The 16,105-nt window shown below is 41.3% G+C and overlaps 1 protein-coding gene across 1 annotated transcript in view; it reads left to right on the forward strand.

Annotated features, from left to right (window-relative positions):
* The window catches only part of polr1a (RNA polymerase I subunit A), a 131,513-nt gene extending 122,191 nt beyond the window's left edge, over positions 1-9,322 (forward strand). The window contains exons 33-35 of the mRNA XM_028801579.2: positions 1,222-1,386; positions 5,155-5,704; positions 7,965-9,322. Coding sequence (XP_028657412.1) covers positions 1,222-1,386; positions 5,155-5,261 — 272 coding nt within the window. The 3' untranslated portion in view covers positions 5,262-5,704; positions 7,965-9,322. The remainder of the gene's footprint in view (positions 1-1,221; positions 1,387-5,154; positions 5,705-7,964) is intronic.
* Positions 9,323-16,105: the final 6,783 nt, after the last annotated feature.

Here is a 16,105-nt window from a genome sequence, read left to right on the forward strand (position 1 = left end):
AGGAGTCAGGCTGGGACGGTAGGTGTGTGCATGTGCATTACTTTTCACGCTGACTGGGATTTACGGAGCTGAAGTGTGTTGCCTTACGCACAGTTTTGTGCATCTGAATTTTTTTTGTGTGTGTGTGTGTACATTTCCACTTTTGTCCATACGCCATGTTTTAGTGTGAATTCTATGCATGCTGTTATACACGAGGCACCTGATCTGGAATTAACACCATTGTGCTCTAACCCTTCTGCCCTATTTGGCTATGTCCTCCTCTCCACTCTCCTCCATAGCTCCCTATTGAATCTGCCCTTCCTTCCCCACTTTATCTTGAGTGTATTGTATTCACACACCACCAGTCTAAACCCTTCCAAGCTTTCCTTAAGTCCATTAATGTCATATGCCATCAACACCTGGCACAGTGTTGAAAAGCTACTAGACCCCTCTGAAAGATGGCATACTCTCTCTCACTATTATTTTTCACAGCCCTGGCCTCCCAATAGATGGCTGGTCCTGTGTATTTCCTCCTTGGCAGTATATGAGGAACAGCGTGCTGAGTGATTTGATTGACAGTTCCAGGCTCATAATGTTCCAATTTTTACAAGCCACATTTTAACTTTCCTATTCGACTTTTTTTATTTCTATCTGAAAATCTGATCACTCATCAGAACATGTGGAATTTCTTTATCTGTCCCTCTATCAAGTCACTTTGTACTTTCTATCTGGTCTATTCTCTCACTTCAGAAAATTATTATTACATTGAATCTTCAGTATAGTTTTATCAATTCCCAGCCATGCTTTCCATTTTATTTTTAATTCCTTACAGCAGTATTTGTCCTGTTTAAAGTTGCAATAAATGTGTCGTGCTGAAGTAATGTTTAGCCCTGCTTCCCAGAAGCTCTAAAGTCCCAGATTTAAGTCTTGGTTTGCAGAACATTTTGTGAGCAGTTTTCATGATATCATGGTGCCTGCATTTTTTATAGGGATCTTGGCTTCCTGCCTCATTCCAAAGACATGCAAACGTGGTCAATTAGTTATTCTTAATTGTCTGACTATGATTGGGTGTAAGGTTCTTGCACTGGTGGGTGTTAAAACTGCTTGCAGCACCACATGACTTTTTCTTTTTCTTTTTTCCATCCTGGTTTTATTAATTTTTGAATCTTTATTATAATGCTAATACTCAAAACTAACTCAGACTTTGAATAATTAGCATTCACTCTATCTTTTGATTTTTAGGTATTCAAGTGGATCCTCGGCATTTGTCATTGGTTGCAGATTATATGTGCTTTGAAGGAACTTATAAACCTCTGAATCGATTAGGGATTCAATCAAACTCCTCCCCACTGCAACAGATGACCTTTGAAACAAGTTATAAATTCCTTAAAGAAGCTGCTATGTTGGGTAAGAGCATGTGTTTATTAGGCACGTGTGTAAAAGACTGCTGCTTAAAAAGGCACTTCTTGACGTCTTTCACACATTTGGTGATTATTCAGTTTTAAGTAAACAGCATTTAATGACAGTATTTTGGAGAAAGTTTGCAAAGTTTATCAGCTTGTGAAGTAACTCCTCACTGGAAGTCACCAATTTATTACTTCAGTGTTCTATATAGGTAGGTATATAGCTAGCTGAAGCAGTGTGTGCTTCTTAAGGTGTACTCACACTGGAAATTCATTCTGTGCCCCGAGCACGTTTGTCCGTATTTAACCCCGCAAATTCTAGTTCGACTAGTGTAATCTCTCCATGCCATGCCAACCATATCGTGCCCTGGCCCACTTGGAAGATGTGGCTCCAAGCATGGTTCAGTCGCATTCGGGAACAGTGTGATTGCTAAATATGCCTGAACATGGAAAACAGACATGACATCAATTCATTCCATATCTTTTGAGTTAAAAACAGATTTTTATTCTTACCTTTCACATAAATGGGAATTGTAGTTGACAAAAAAAGCTGAGAATTCCTCCCTTAATATCATTCGTCTCCGTAAAAAATCTCGTACATGCACCACGATTAACAGCAAAATGCTGCACACTCAAATCTGTTAAGAGTGTAGAGCATTGTCCTGCCCTACACAACTCTAAAACAACCACAAAATAAATAAAATCATTTTGACGTGCATGTTGTCACTCCATGTTAGGATCTTGTTTTGGCTTTACATGAAGTCGCATGGTCATGATGAAAGCATGTCCGAGCCCAGAATGTTAAGCACAGTGTGAGTGCAGGCCAGCGGGAGAGTAGGGAGGTAGGGATAATCGCGCTTGGGCACGGTATCAAACAAACGTGCCTAGTGTGAGTGCACCCTTTATTTACAAGAAATACTCCAGCTGAAGTATCTTATACCAGATACTTTATAGTAAACATAGTATAAAGACAAGAATGTGCATCTTGTGTAATAGCATAAGTAAACTTTGTGTGCCTATTTTATAGGGTAGGGTATCTCCAGTCACATCTCATTGATTGGAACACTTCAGTTTTGCAGGAGTTATTGGTGCAAAGTTTGCTCTTTATAGGTTTCCAACCATGTCCTGTGTTCTCATTATAGAGTTTTATTTTAAAGTAGTATCTGAGATCCACTGTACTAATTCCCTTGTGATGGTCTGGGTCGGCTCCACGCTTCCCTGCTTGCTTCCAAGAGCCTGTTGAACCTGGAGCCAGTGATAACATACCAACGATGAGCCAGGCAAATGAGGAGACCCACAGTCAGCAAGGGGTCAAGGGGTTTGTGCAAAGTGTTCAGTGTTAAGTGTTATTTAAAACAACAGACAGTGTTGCAAAAGTACATTGCAAAAAAAAAAAAAAATCCAATCAACCTCAGAGTGGTGTGTGCCTGCCTACACATTCACCCTCACCCAATAAGGGTCTACAGGGTCTGGGACTGGCTATTTATTTATTTATATGGAACGGCATGAACCTCCCTCATGACATCCCTTCATTATTTTCAAACATTTCAGGTTCAGGTTACAATAGTGGCCAAAGGTTTTGGGAGTGACACAGATGTTGCTGCTTCAGGATTTTTAGATTTTTTTTTTTTATATACTTTTCTATGGTATACTGAAGAAAAATTTATAAACATTTCATAAGTTTCAAAGGCTTTTATTGCCAGATTAATCAAATTTATGTAAAGAGGCAATATTTACAGTGTTGACCCTTCTTCTTAACTTCTTCAATTTGCTCTGGCATGCTGGATATTAGCTTCTGCGCCAAATCCTATCTGATGGTGATCCATTCTTGCCTTTTTAGTGCTTGCAGTTGATCACAATTTATGGGCATCTGCTTTTTCACCTGTTTTTTTAAGAATTTACCATAGGTTCTCAATGGGATTAAGATCTGGGGAGTTTCCTGGCAACGGGTTCAAACTTTCAATGTTATGATCTCTGAGTCACTTTATCACTTTTGCCTTGTGACATTGTACTCCATCATGCTGGAATATACACAGATCATCACCAAATTGCGCCTTGATTGTTGGGAGAAGTTGCTCTTAGAGAATGTTTTGATACCATTCTTTATTTATGGCAGTGTTCTTGGGCAGAATTGAGAGTGGGCCCACTCCCTCGGATGAGAATCAACCTCAATCATGGATTGTCTCAGGATGCTTCACTATTTGCACAACACCGGACTCATGGTAGCGTTCACCTTTTCCTTCTCCGGACAATCAATTTTCCAGATGTCCCAAACAGTCAGAAGGAGGATTCATCCAAAAAAATAACTGCACCAGTCCTCTGCTGTCCAATCCTTGTACTTCCTGCAGAATTTCAGTCTGTCCTTGATATTTTTCTTGGAAAGAAGTGACTTCTTTGCTGCCCTTCTTGACACAAAGCCATTGTCCAAAGGTCTTCGCCTCACTGCTGCCAGTACTGAGCAAATAGGTTTTTGTGATAGTTAAGTTTTTATGCTAATAAAGCTCTTTGCAATGAATGAAAATATACATCTGATCATTCTGCACAATAATTCAAAAACATGTGAATTACCACCACAAAAACTGATGCTGCAAAGTTTGCAAAACACATTTATGTCATTCCCAAAACTCTTGGCCACTACTCTATGTTTGCTTAAACTGAAATGGTTCAGCCTCTTCGGTTTGTTCTCAAGTTAGCCTAGTTACTCTTTTCTGGACTTTCTCCAGCTCTGCTGTGCCATTTTTTTATATGGAGATCCAAACTGTATGCAGTACTCCAGATAGAGAATAGTACGTTATATAGCATAATCTTCTTTGATTTGTTCTGAAGATCTCATACTATTTAAATTAACAATTCATTAGTCTTTTTGATCAACCCTGTACACTGTTTTGGTGTAAATAATTACAAGTCCTTGAGGACTCCTAGGTGTACTTTCAAGTTCCAAACCACCCATTGTGTTTTCTGCTTCTCACATGTAATATTTTACATTTACTTATGTATTTTGCCCACCTTTATCCACGGGTTTAGCATCTGTGATTTTGACGCATTATTTTTAAAAATTCAGAATACTCTTAAAAAGAATGTTTGAAATTCTCACATGCGGTGCTGCCCACTTACTACACACAAGAAATAACATGCCCAGCCAACCCTCCTTCTGGGGGTCTTGGAACCGTATGTCCATGGATAAGGCGGACCCACCTGTGTTAAACTTCATCTGCTGCAAATCTGCGCTAGCCTGTGTATGCTGTCCAGGTCTCTCTCTGTAACAATTCAGCTCATTCAGTGTTATCTTCCCTTCATTATCTACTTTGTGTGCAGTGACTAACAGGGTAATCTCTTAAAAACAGATGGGTTTACCGTTACAGATACTGGTATATTCATTTTAAACAAGTGCAAACATGCTGGATTACCATTAACTTGATGTGGTGCTTCTTAATGTTAACAGAAACTAAGTAAGTGGATGAATATGTTTCAAGGATGTATTTTTCAGTTTTGTATTTTCTTATTTACTGTTATTTTAAAAATGCTTTGTACTTGTGTTAATCATTTTAGCTGCCAATCTAAATGTCTAACACAGTATGTTGAATATTAATGGCAGTCCAGTGTTGGAGTATACAGGTAAATACTTCACTCTTCATTTTCTTTAAATATTGCTATTCACATAAAATGATTTTTTAGACTATTTATTTACACTTTAAAAGTGATAGGGTCACTTACTTTTGATCACTGTTCATCTTATTTAGATATGTATCTGCACTTTTTTCCTGTTTTTTAGGAGCGGTTGATGAGTTGAAGTCTCCATCTGCGTGTCTTGTTGTTGGGAAAGTTGTGAAAGGAGGCACTGGACTATTTGACTTAAAACAGCCCCTCAAATATAGTTGATTCTTATGGACTCTGAATTCAGTGCATGAAAATATAATGTATACATTTACACAATGTAAGAATATTTTTGAGTGTTGCTGCTTCGGCTTGCTGATGTAAAAGAAATATTTAAATCTTTATGACTGCAGAGCTAATTTTTTTTTTTTGTGAAAGGTTGGAAATATAAGTTTCCACTAACTGTAAATGGTATTTACCAGAATTTGGTATATTTATAGGAAAAATTAAATATTTAAAATCTTTTATGTCAAGATCTATTTATTTAAATAGGTATCATGCATATCACAGATGAAAATAATGTTTGCAATACAAATTCATCAATGTGCAGTTGTTTCTTCAAAATGTAAAAGCAGTATTTAACTTTTGACCATTAATTCAAGCAGATTTTATCTGAGTAATTATTTTTTGATTAAGCCAAAACAACAGCATGATACTTGGTTACTCGGGTTTAAGGTTTCTTTATTTAGTTATGTTTACACAAGAAAACATGAAATTTGCCTTCTCAGTTGCATCTAATAACAGACAGAATGAAATAAAATGGACAAATAGAAACAAGAACAGTTAAGGTAAGGCAATTAGATAATGCATATTTACACCAAAAAAAAAGGTTACAGGATATATATCAAAACCTTTATCACTATCTCCGATATTTCTTATTGAAAAGTCGTATGGCACTAGGAAGAAAGGAGTTTCTGGAGCGATTTGTGTGGGTTTTCAAAGCGACTATCCTTCCTGATTTACTGAACTTTAGTTCTACATGTAATGGATGTCTGTCATCAGTTGAGATGATTTCCAGTTTCTTTAGCATTGCCTTCTAACACACACTAGTCAAATCATCTACATCAGCCCCAATAACTTCAGCTGCATACTTCGTAATCTGCTGGTGCTTTTTTGAGTTTTGGTTTGTGACCATATTTTGATTTCCAAAAAAGAGGACGATCGGCACGGCCTCCAGACGATTTCAGACAAGCTTCTTGGTGGTTGATGAACATTATTTATTATACTTCAATGGTGCAGAATTAACCTCTGTAATAAAATAAAATGAAATCTGTAAAAACTTATAACAAAATAATAGCTCTCTTAGACTCTTCAAATAAATAATTAAATATTGTTCTAAATATGAACTATTCTGTTCCAGCTTCAACAATATATCTCTTAAATGTAATAACATAAATAACAGAAGAGTCTCACAAAGACAAAAAAACTTAAACAAAAAGAATCTAGACTTTTCATCTTTAGTTTTCTTCTTCATCCTGCTTCTCCTCTTCATCCTCCTTGTCAGCCCATCCATATTTTGCTGTAGAGCTGATCTTTCCTAGCAGTTTTCGATAGCTTAACAAATCAGCATGAAAGTCTTTGCAAGACATGTCTTTGAAGTTGTACTGAACTAGTAGAATCCCCTTTAGTGACTCTACGGAGAGCTGGTTCCTCTCCTTGATCCACTGGCTTTGAATTAGTGAAAAAACCCTCTCAACATTTGCATTGTGAGAGGGAAGTGCAAAGACAAACTGTGCAATTGTCAGTAGCTCTGAGTAACATGCAATGCTTTTTGCCTTTTCAAAATATTTGGTCCACTTCTGGTGTACCTGCAGGCCACTGAACTCCTCATCATGGTTGCACGTTTCTGTGAATTTCCTCAGATTGGTGACCTGGTCAAAACACTTAACATCATCAACTGCCACCCCCTTCTCTCCAAGGTAATTGATGCATGCCTCCACATCATTCCAGTTTGGTGGCTCACTCAGATCTATCCACATGAATGTTGAGAACTCTTCCATGGGAGTCATCCACTTCTCCAGATACTCCAGACATGCACTGTACATGCCATGCACATCTGCACAGAACTGGTCACAGCCTTTGTCAAGTCCATCTTTGCGCTTCTTTGCCAGTAGTCCCTTAACTTTAAGGGACATGAAGTTGTTGCTCTTGCGTTGGAAGAGCAAAAGAGGACGCTTGGTCACCCAAACCGTTTGTCAGACTATTAAACCAGGCAATGAAACAAAGTGATCACAGACTGGATCATTCTGTGGTAAAAGGACAACATGAGGTTCTTGTCTACTTTAAATAGTTTTGAGTTTATGGAGGAGAAATAAGCACTGGTTGCATTTAGAGAATAATTTTTTTGTATTTATATTCCAGTTAAGATTGTTATCTAGGTATGTTCGTAAGTATTTATATTCATTCACTATTTCTACCTCCTTTACCAGAACTACAAAAGGTGAACATACAGATTTCTGTCTCTTAAAATATCATTTCTTTGGCCTTTTTTACATTCAGTGTGAGAGGGTTTTTTTATTGCACCAGTTTACCATACAGTCTACTTGATTTAGATAGTGGCTTTCATCCTCCCCAGATATGTGTCCTATGAGCATGGTGTCATCCGCATACTTAATAATGAAGCAGTGGTCATTGTTCTGTCTCAGGTCACTTGTGTACAGAGTAAACAGTAATGGTGATAACCTGCGGACTTACTGTGTTTGAATGAATGACTATTGAAAAAGTGTCCTCTACTTTAACTGTCTGAACGATGTAAAAGAAAGTTCTGAATCCATAGTGTAATAAATGGGTTTACATTCATACTGTTCAATTTCCCAATCAGTATATGAGGCTGTATAGTATTGAACGCTGAAGAAAAATCCAAAAATAGTGCTCTGACATATGAACCAGGCTGATCAAGAAAGGTGTAGATTTGATGTAAGATAACAGGTTGTGTTAAATTTCAGATGTTTATAAGGCAGACTGCAGATTTCAAAACAAATGCCTAATTAGTTTGAATTTGACCTTTATTTTTATTTGATATACCCCTCCACATTGGTTCTCTTTGGAGAAAATGGATCATGGAGAAAAACATTACCTCTGATTTGGAGCCATTTGCTTCATACTTTCCTGCAGTGCAAGTCGTTTACCATAGTGCGGTGAACAAATCAAGAATAATAATAATAATATAAGAGATGTAGCTGTTGGGTAACCAGACTGTATACTCTTCATTGCTCATGTTTTACCTAGTCATCCTGATGTCATAAAAATTTCAGATTATAATGGAGACTGGACACACCTTTGGAGTTCTGGTGTTCTGTTCACATTCTTGCTGTGATGAAACTTGGAGCAGTTTTCATGCAGCACTACCATTTTTTTTGCTGTACATCATATCATATTCTTTTAACACTTCACACATAACACTGTTACCCAGTCATATGCCTTCTTCATGATTGGACTGTTGTTTCACAACGAGGGTGGAATTCTTCATTGTTCTTACTCAAGCATTGCTTAATTGTGGGCAGCACTGTGGCATAGACTTTTTTGTGGAAGATGAAAGATGTGATCCCTAAGTGTCTTCAGTATATACCCTTTAATTACTTCCCTTGTTTAGCAAAGATGAGGCCCCCACCTTGTTTTCCACACAACCTTGAAATTGCACGTCACCCAAGGTCCCCAAATGTTGTTCTAATGCATTAAGTATTTTTGGTTTAACTGTATCCATCCTTGTCATAAAGCAGCTAAGTAATTTGTTTAATGCTGCTTTAAAACACAGAAATGAGAAGACATGTGCCAGGTTTAGGATTTTTTTCAAATGTTTTCTGTGGAGCTGCTGCTTGGTGATGCTTGGTAGGCAAGTGACAGGACGACAGTTTGGAGCAGATTAAACCTTGTAAATATCTTTTAAGCCTATATAGTTGTTTGACTTTATTTGGACTGACAAAATGTGTTATAGGCATTTACTTACAGTATATGCATATACATATTATGTGCAATAATATGCCTAATGCCATACATTTTGACCATATTGCAAAACAAAACTGTATTTTTTTAAACTGATGCACAAGTTTTGTGTAATCCACCCATCTTCACCTACTAATTTAATAAAAACTGTGAACTGACTGTTAAGACCGTGCTGTTATCATACAAAGATGTTTTTCTTTTTTGCTTAATAATAAAAGGATATCTAATTTTCTCTAAAGACCTGCTTCAAAAGATCAAGATCGCATTATATTGAATTGTACTGAATTACAGTATATTGATTGAATCAAAAGAGAGCCTGTTTTATATATTAATGCTTTTTTAGTGAAATGAAAGGAAATTGAGTCTGTAAATATTGTACTTTCATTGCTTATGTTTTGACACTTTATTTTAATAAAAAAGACATTAAATGTGTACACTGCTTGCTTTAGTTTTTTTTGGATATCGATAGTACTAGGGTGTTGTACCGTGTTAGCCATTATGAATGTAGAGAAAAGCCAAGCAAAATGACACCTTTTATTGGCTAACTAAAAAGATTACAATATGCAAGCTTTTGAGGGCAACTGAGGCCCCTTCTTCATGATTGCATCTTGCCTGAAGAAGGGGCCTGAGTTGCCTCGAAAGTTTGCATATTGTAATCTTTTTAGTTAGCCAATAAAAGGTGTCAATTTGCTTGGCTTTTCTCTACATTGGATATCGTCCATCCATCCATCCATCCATTGTCTCCCGCTTATCCGAGGTCGGGTCGCGGGGGCAGCAGCTTGAGCAGAGATGCCCAGACTTCCCTCTCCCCGGCCACTTCTTCTAGCTCTTCCAGGAGAATCCCAAGGCGTTCCCAGGCCAGTCGAGAGACATAGTCCTTCCAGCGTGTCCTGGGTCTTCCCCGGGGCCTCCTCCCGGTTGGACGTGCCCGGAACACCTCACCAGGGAGGCGTCCAGGAGGCATCCTGATCAGATGCCCGAGCCACCTCATCGGACTCCTCTCGATGCGGAGGAGCAGCGGCTCTACTCTGAGCCCCTCCCGGATGACTGAGCTTCTCACCCTATCTTTAAGGGAAAGCCCAGACACCCTGCGGAGGAAACTCATTTCAGCCGCTTGTATTCGTGATCTCGTTCTTTCGGTCACTACCCATAGCTCATGACCATAGGTGAGGGTAGGAACATAGATCGATTGGTAAATTGAGAGCTTTGCCTTGCGGCTCAGCTCCTTTTTCACCACGACAGACCGATGCAGCGCCCGCATTACTGCGGATGCCGCACCGATCCGCCTGTCAATCTCACGCTCCATTCTTCCCTCACTCGTGAACAAGACCCCGAGATACTTGAACTCCTCCACTTGGGGCAGGATCTCGTTACCATCCCTGAGAGGGCACGCCACCCTTTTCTGGCTGAGGACCATGGTCTCGGATTTGGAGGTGCTGATTCTCATCCCAGCCGCTTCACACTCGGCTGCGAACCGATCCAGAGAGAGCTGAAGATCACGGCCTGATGAAGCAAACAGGACAACATCATCTGCAAAAAGCAGTGACCCAATCCTGAGCCCACCAAACCGGACCCCCTCAACACCCTGGCTGCGCCTAGAAATTCTGTCCATAAAAGTTATGAACAGAATCGGTGACAAAGGGCAGCCCTGGCGGAGTCCAACTCTCACTGGAAATGGGTTCGACTTACTGCCGGCAATGCGGACCAAGCTCTGGCACCGATCGTACAGGGACCGAACAGCCCTTATCAGGGGGGCCGGTACCCCATACTCTCGGAGTACCCCCCACAGGATTCCCCGAGGGACACGGTCGAATGCCTTTTCCAAGTCCACAAAACACATGTAGACTGGTTGGGCAAACTCCCATGCACCCTCCAGGACCCTGCTAAGGGTATAGAGCTGGTCCACTGTTCCGCGACCAGGACGAAAATCACACTGTTCCTCCTGAATCCGAGGCTCGACTATCCGACGGACCCTCCTCTCCAGGACCCCCGAATAGACTTTTCCAGGGAGGCTGAGGAGTGTGATCCCTCTGTAGTTGGAACACACCCTCCGATCCCCCTTCTTAAAGAGGGGGACCACCACCCCGGTCTGCCAATCCAGAGGCACTGTCCCTGATGTCCATGCGATGTTGCAGAGGCGTGTCAACCAAGACAGTCCTACAACATCCAGAGCCTTGAGGAACTCCGGGCATATCTCATCCACCCCCGGGGCCCTGCCACCAAGGAGTTTTTTGACCACCTCGGTGACCTCAGTCCCAGAGATGGGGGAGCCCACCTCTGAGTCCCCAGGCTCTGCTTCCTCATTGGAAGGCATGTTAATGGGATTGAGGAGGTCTTCGAAGTACTCCCCCCACCGACCCACAACGTCCCGAGTCGAGGTCAGCAGCGCACCATCCCCACCGTATACAGTGTTGACACTGCACTGCTTCCCCTTCCTGAGACGCCGGATGGTGGACCAGAATCTCCTTGAAGCTGTCCGAAACTCGTTCTCCATGGCCTCCCCAAACTCCTCCCACGCCCGAGTTTTTGCCTCAGCAACCACCAAAGCCGCATTCCGCTTGGCCTGCCGGTACCTATCAGCTGCCTCCAGAGTCCCACAGGACAAAAGGGTCCTGTAGGACTCCTTCTTCAGCTTGACGGCATCCTTCACCGCCGGTGTCCACCAACGGGTTCGGGGATTGCCGCCACGACAGGCACCGACCACCTTACGGCCACAGCTCCGGTCAGCTGCCTCAACAATAGAGGCACGGAACATGGCCCATTCGGCCTCAATGTCCCCCACCTCCCTCGGGATATGGTCGAAGTTCTACCGGAGGTGGGAGTTGAAGCTACTTCTGACAGGGGGCTCTGCCAGACGTTCCCAGCAGACCCTCACAACACGTTTGGGCCTACCACGCCTGACCGGCATCCTCCCCCACCATCGAAGCCAACTCACCACCAGGTGGTGATCAGTTGACGGCTCCGCCCCTCTCTTCACCCGAGTGTCCAAGACATGTGGCCGCAAGTCCGACGACACGACCACAAAGTCGATCATCGAACTGAGGCCTAGGGTGTCCTGGTGCCAAGTGCACATATGAACACCCCTATGCTTGAACATGGTGTTCGTTATGGACAATCCGTGACGAGCACAGAAGTCCAATAACAAAACACCAATCGGGTTCAGATCAGGGGAGCCATTCCTCCCAATCACGCCCTTCCAGGTCTCACTGTCATTGCCCACATGAGCATTGAAGTCTCCCAGCAGAACGAGGGAGTCCCCAGAAGGTATGCCCTCTAGCACCCCCTGCAGGGACTCCAAAAAGGGTGGGTACTCCGAACTGCTGTTCGGTGCATACGCACAAACAACAGTTAGGACCCGTCCCCCCACCCGAAGGCGAAGGGAGGCTACCCTCTCATCCACCGGGGTAAACCCCAATGTACAGGCTCCAAGTCGGGGGGCAATAAGTATACCCACACCCGCTCGGCGCCTCTCACCGGGGGCAACTCCAGAGTGGTACAGAGTCCAGCCCCTCTCAAGGAGATTGGTTCCAGAGTCCAAGCTGTGCGTCGAGGTGAGTCCGACTATATCTAGCCGGAACCTCTCAACTTCGCGCACTAGCTCAGGCTCCTTCCCCTTCAGAGAGGTGACATTCCACGTCCCAAGAGCCAGTTTCTGTAGCCGAGGATCGGACCGCCAAGGTCCCCGCCTTCGGCCACCACCCAACTCACACTGCACCCGACCTCCTTGGCCCCTCCCATAGGTGGTGAGCCCATGGGAAGGGGGACCCACGTTGCCTCTTCGGGCTGTGCCCGGCCGAGCCCCATGGGTGCAGGCCCGGCCACCAGGCGCTCGCCATCGAGCCCCACCTCCAGGCCTGGCTCCAGAGTGGGGCCCCGGTGACCCGCGTCCGGGCAAGGGAAAACGCTGTCCAAAATTGGATATCGATTTAGTATCGATGAAACTAAAGTCATTTTCACTATTGTAACCATGGGTAAAATGTTATTTAATATATTTGACACAATGCCCCAGATTGTTTATAAAATGCCTATGGATTTCAGTCATTGGGACCAAAATTTATCAAAACATACACTTTTGCCTGTCCTGCTCTTTTGGGGTTCACAATTAGACCCTCACAAGATGAGTCGGTCATTAGTAGTGTTGATTGGCAAAATTTTCGACAGCATTTTTTTGCAGTAAATATGCTGTATTTGCCAGTGACTTTGTTCGCAGAATATTTTCCTTGAAATTTTCCTTGCAGCTGGCTTAGACAAACCACTTTTTTCATACTTTTTGACATTATCACAGAGCTGTAGCAGCATACTGTAAGATCAATGCAGAACTGCTTGGGGCAATGGGAGATGTTTTCATTTGAGGGGTACATTAGCTGGCCATAATGAGAATATTATGAGTACTTCCACCAGATGTATAATGCTGTGTGCTGGCAGCACAGTGCTGTGTGGCTGATTTGCAGGTGTAATTAGCCATGATGTTTCTCATTTTCATGGAATAAAAAAGCACAGTGATCAGAAATTTTAAAAAAAAAGACATTCCGGCTACACCCTACACAGTCCCATGCTGCAGTTCGGCTAATGTACACATATATATATTATTTGTGTGTATTTTAATATATATATATAATATTTTTTTTTTTTGTTTTACTAGTTTTTGGCCATTTGTTGTATTTTGTTTATGATTATCGCTCCACCTGCATAGTTTCTTCTTTGAGACATGGTGGTGCAGTGGTTAGCACTGCTGCCTCACAGCTCAGATCACATTTTTGGCTATAATGGTTAGTCCAGCATAGTTGGCAGATTGCTTCCCTGTCCCTTTGGGACAATTAAACATGCTTGTGCTATTTAATCCACTCAAAACTAGATCAGTTTCTCTATCCTCATCAACTTCAATGCATTTTGCAGAGTTTGACAAAGTTCCTGTGAATATTCCTGTGATTTCACCAAACTCACTAGTCATCGGTGAAGAATTTGACATTGTCTAGCTAAGTAACTGATAATTTAAAATGTTCTCCATCATTTGTTAAAATATTAGAGAGCTGAATGACTAGTTTTCACACAGTTCAAGTGGCATTTGCCAGTATCTCTTGGTTGAGGGTGGAAATGTAGGTTGTCAGTTCGAGCTTTTCTTCTCAAAAAACTGAAATAAGCAATTAATTTCCTTTATTTAATTGCCTTAAGTCTTCACAGAAACGGATTATATAGTGCCTTTAGGTGCCATCAAAATTTAACACCATCTCAACTATGATTCTCTCTTATTATGCCCATGTCAAGCATCTTCCTCATAAATGCTCTGTAAGCCTCTGGGATTCTATAAGGACCTATTGGGATTTTCATTCAGTGTTATTATTTATTTTATTCTTGACTAGAGTTGTCTTCCCAGAAAGGCTAGAGAATACATTCATATTTCATTCAATTATTTTCCCCAACTGTTCCTTCTCTGTTAAATCATTTCCCATTGTAACTTCATGCTTCTCAGTAATATTGTGTTTTTGCGAGTGAGGCTTGATTGTATGGTCTGCGTGTCACCAGTGTTTAAATGGGTTCACATGCAGGCACTGGGCCAAAAATTATGGAAATCATTTACATTAAAAAAAATGTAATCATTTCTTCACAAAACACGTTTTAGCTATAAACTAGTTTTTTGTTTGTGCACTAAAATAGCAATATTTTATTTTGATGGTTATTTGTTTGAATTTAATATTTTCTAATATTTCAATCTGTTTAAAGCAAAACAGTTGTTTTGTTTAATAATAAGGTCAGAATATGTGATATGTCATGGCAGCAAGTAGCAGCATGTGAAGTTGTTAGAAGCCCGTGTTTCTCTGTGAGTGGGACTGCAGAGCCAAGAATTCACAATGGGTTCAGAAGGAATAGCCGTCTAGAAAAAAGCTACAGCTTGGTGGATCCAGTTAAAGTGCTGCTGCCACCGCTTCAGTTTGTCAAAAGATGGGGCCTGTTTCACACATTTGTACTGAAAGGTGTCTGGATTTGCCCAAGGCTAAATTGAGGGCATTTTTGTGAGACCTGTTATTAGAAAATGCAGAATTTGATGGTGCTTCAAATGACCTGGAACAAGAGCCTTGGGTATCATTCAGGGAAGTCATTTGTAAGTTGTTTGGTAACAAAGATCCAGATTATAAAGAAATTATGAAATATTTTATTAGTGAAGTTTAAGTCCCAAAGTTCCATTTTTGGATTTGGATTTGAAGTTTTTGCCTGAAAATCTTGGAGCAGAGAGTGACACAGGGGAGAAAGTGTCCCTCACAATGTTAAGAACATGGAAAGAAGGTACCATGGACTCAGATGTCCGTCTACTGCTGGACAAATCATAGGAACGCATCAGAAAAAGTGGACAAACAGGACGTCAAGTGAAGTTTTGGATCAAAAAAACTTTGAAGTGACAAGAGCTAGAGAAGTTATATGTAAGTAGATGAGTATTGTGTTATACAGAGTATATGCTAAAGTATTGGATTCACTAGATATTTTCATGTAATTGATTTAGAACGCTATTGTATTTACTAGCGAAATGCCCATTTACTAATACTGGCACAGTGCTACAGTGCTAGAATAGGAAGAGAATGCAAGTAAAAAATATAAGAAAAGTGAGTTTTTGTCTTATCCTGATATTCGTATTGAACACTAAACCATTTATGTTAAAGGGGAAAAATCTGGGGGTTGGTGGCAGAACTGGCACTCCAGCCACCATAAAAAAAACCTCGCACTCTTCATTTCTATCTGAACTAGTGTGGTGCTGAGGTGTCACCTGTCACATGGCTGTACTCTGGTCCTAATCTGGAATCTTGAGCTGGTTTATCATGTGGTGGGTGTAGCAGCGCACTGTATCAGTGGATGCCCCTAACCTCTCTCTCGCTCTTAATTGGTATGCACTGTATGTGGATGCAAAATTTCAGTCTAAAGCTATTTTTTTTCACCTTTCTTATTGAAGCTGCACACATAAAAATGCATCTGGTGAATGACAGTATTAGTCTAAAGCCTAAGGTCCAGTTGGCAAATGTACTGTAGATCCATTGTGTCCATGACATGAGTGCCATGAAACCAATCCTTAATGCCATCAAAATTTCAACAATCTATCTCTCAATGTCGACAAGACAAAAGAGACAATCGTGGACTTC

This window comes from Erpetoichthys calabaricus, chromosome 5 (assembly GCF_900747795.2).
Source record: "Erpetoichthys calabaricus chromosome 5, fErpCal1.3, whole genome shotgun sequence".
Classification (NCBI taxonomy): domain Eukaryota; kingdom Metazoa; phylum Chordata; class Cladistia; order Polypteriformes; family Polypteridae; genus Erpetoichthys; species Erpetoichthys calabaricus.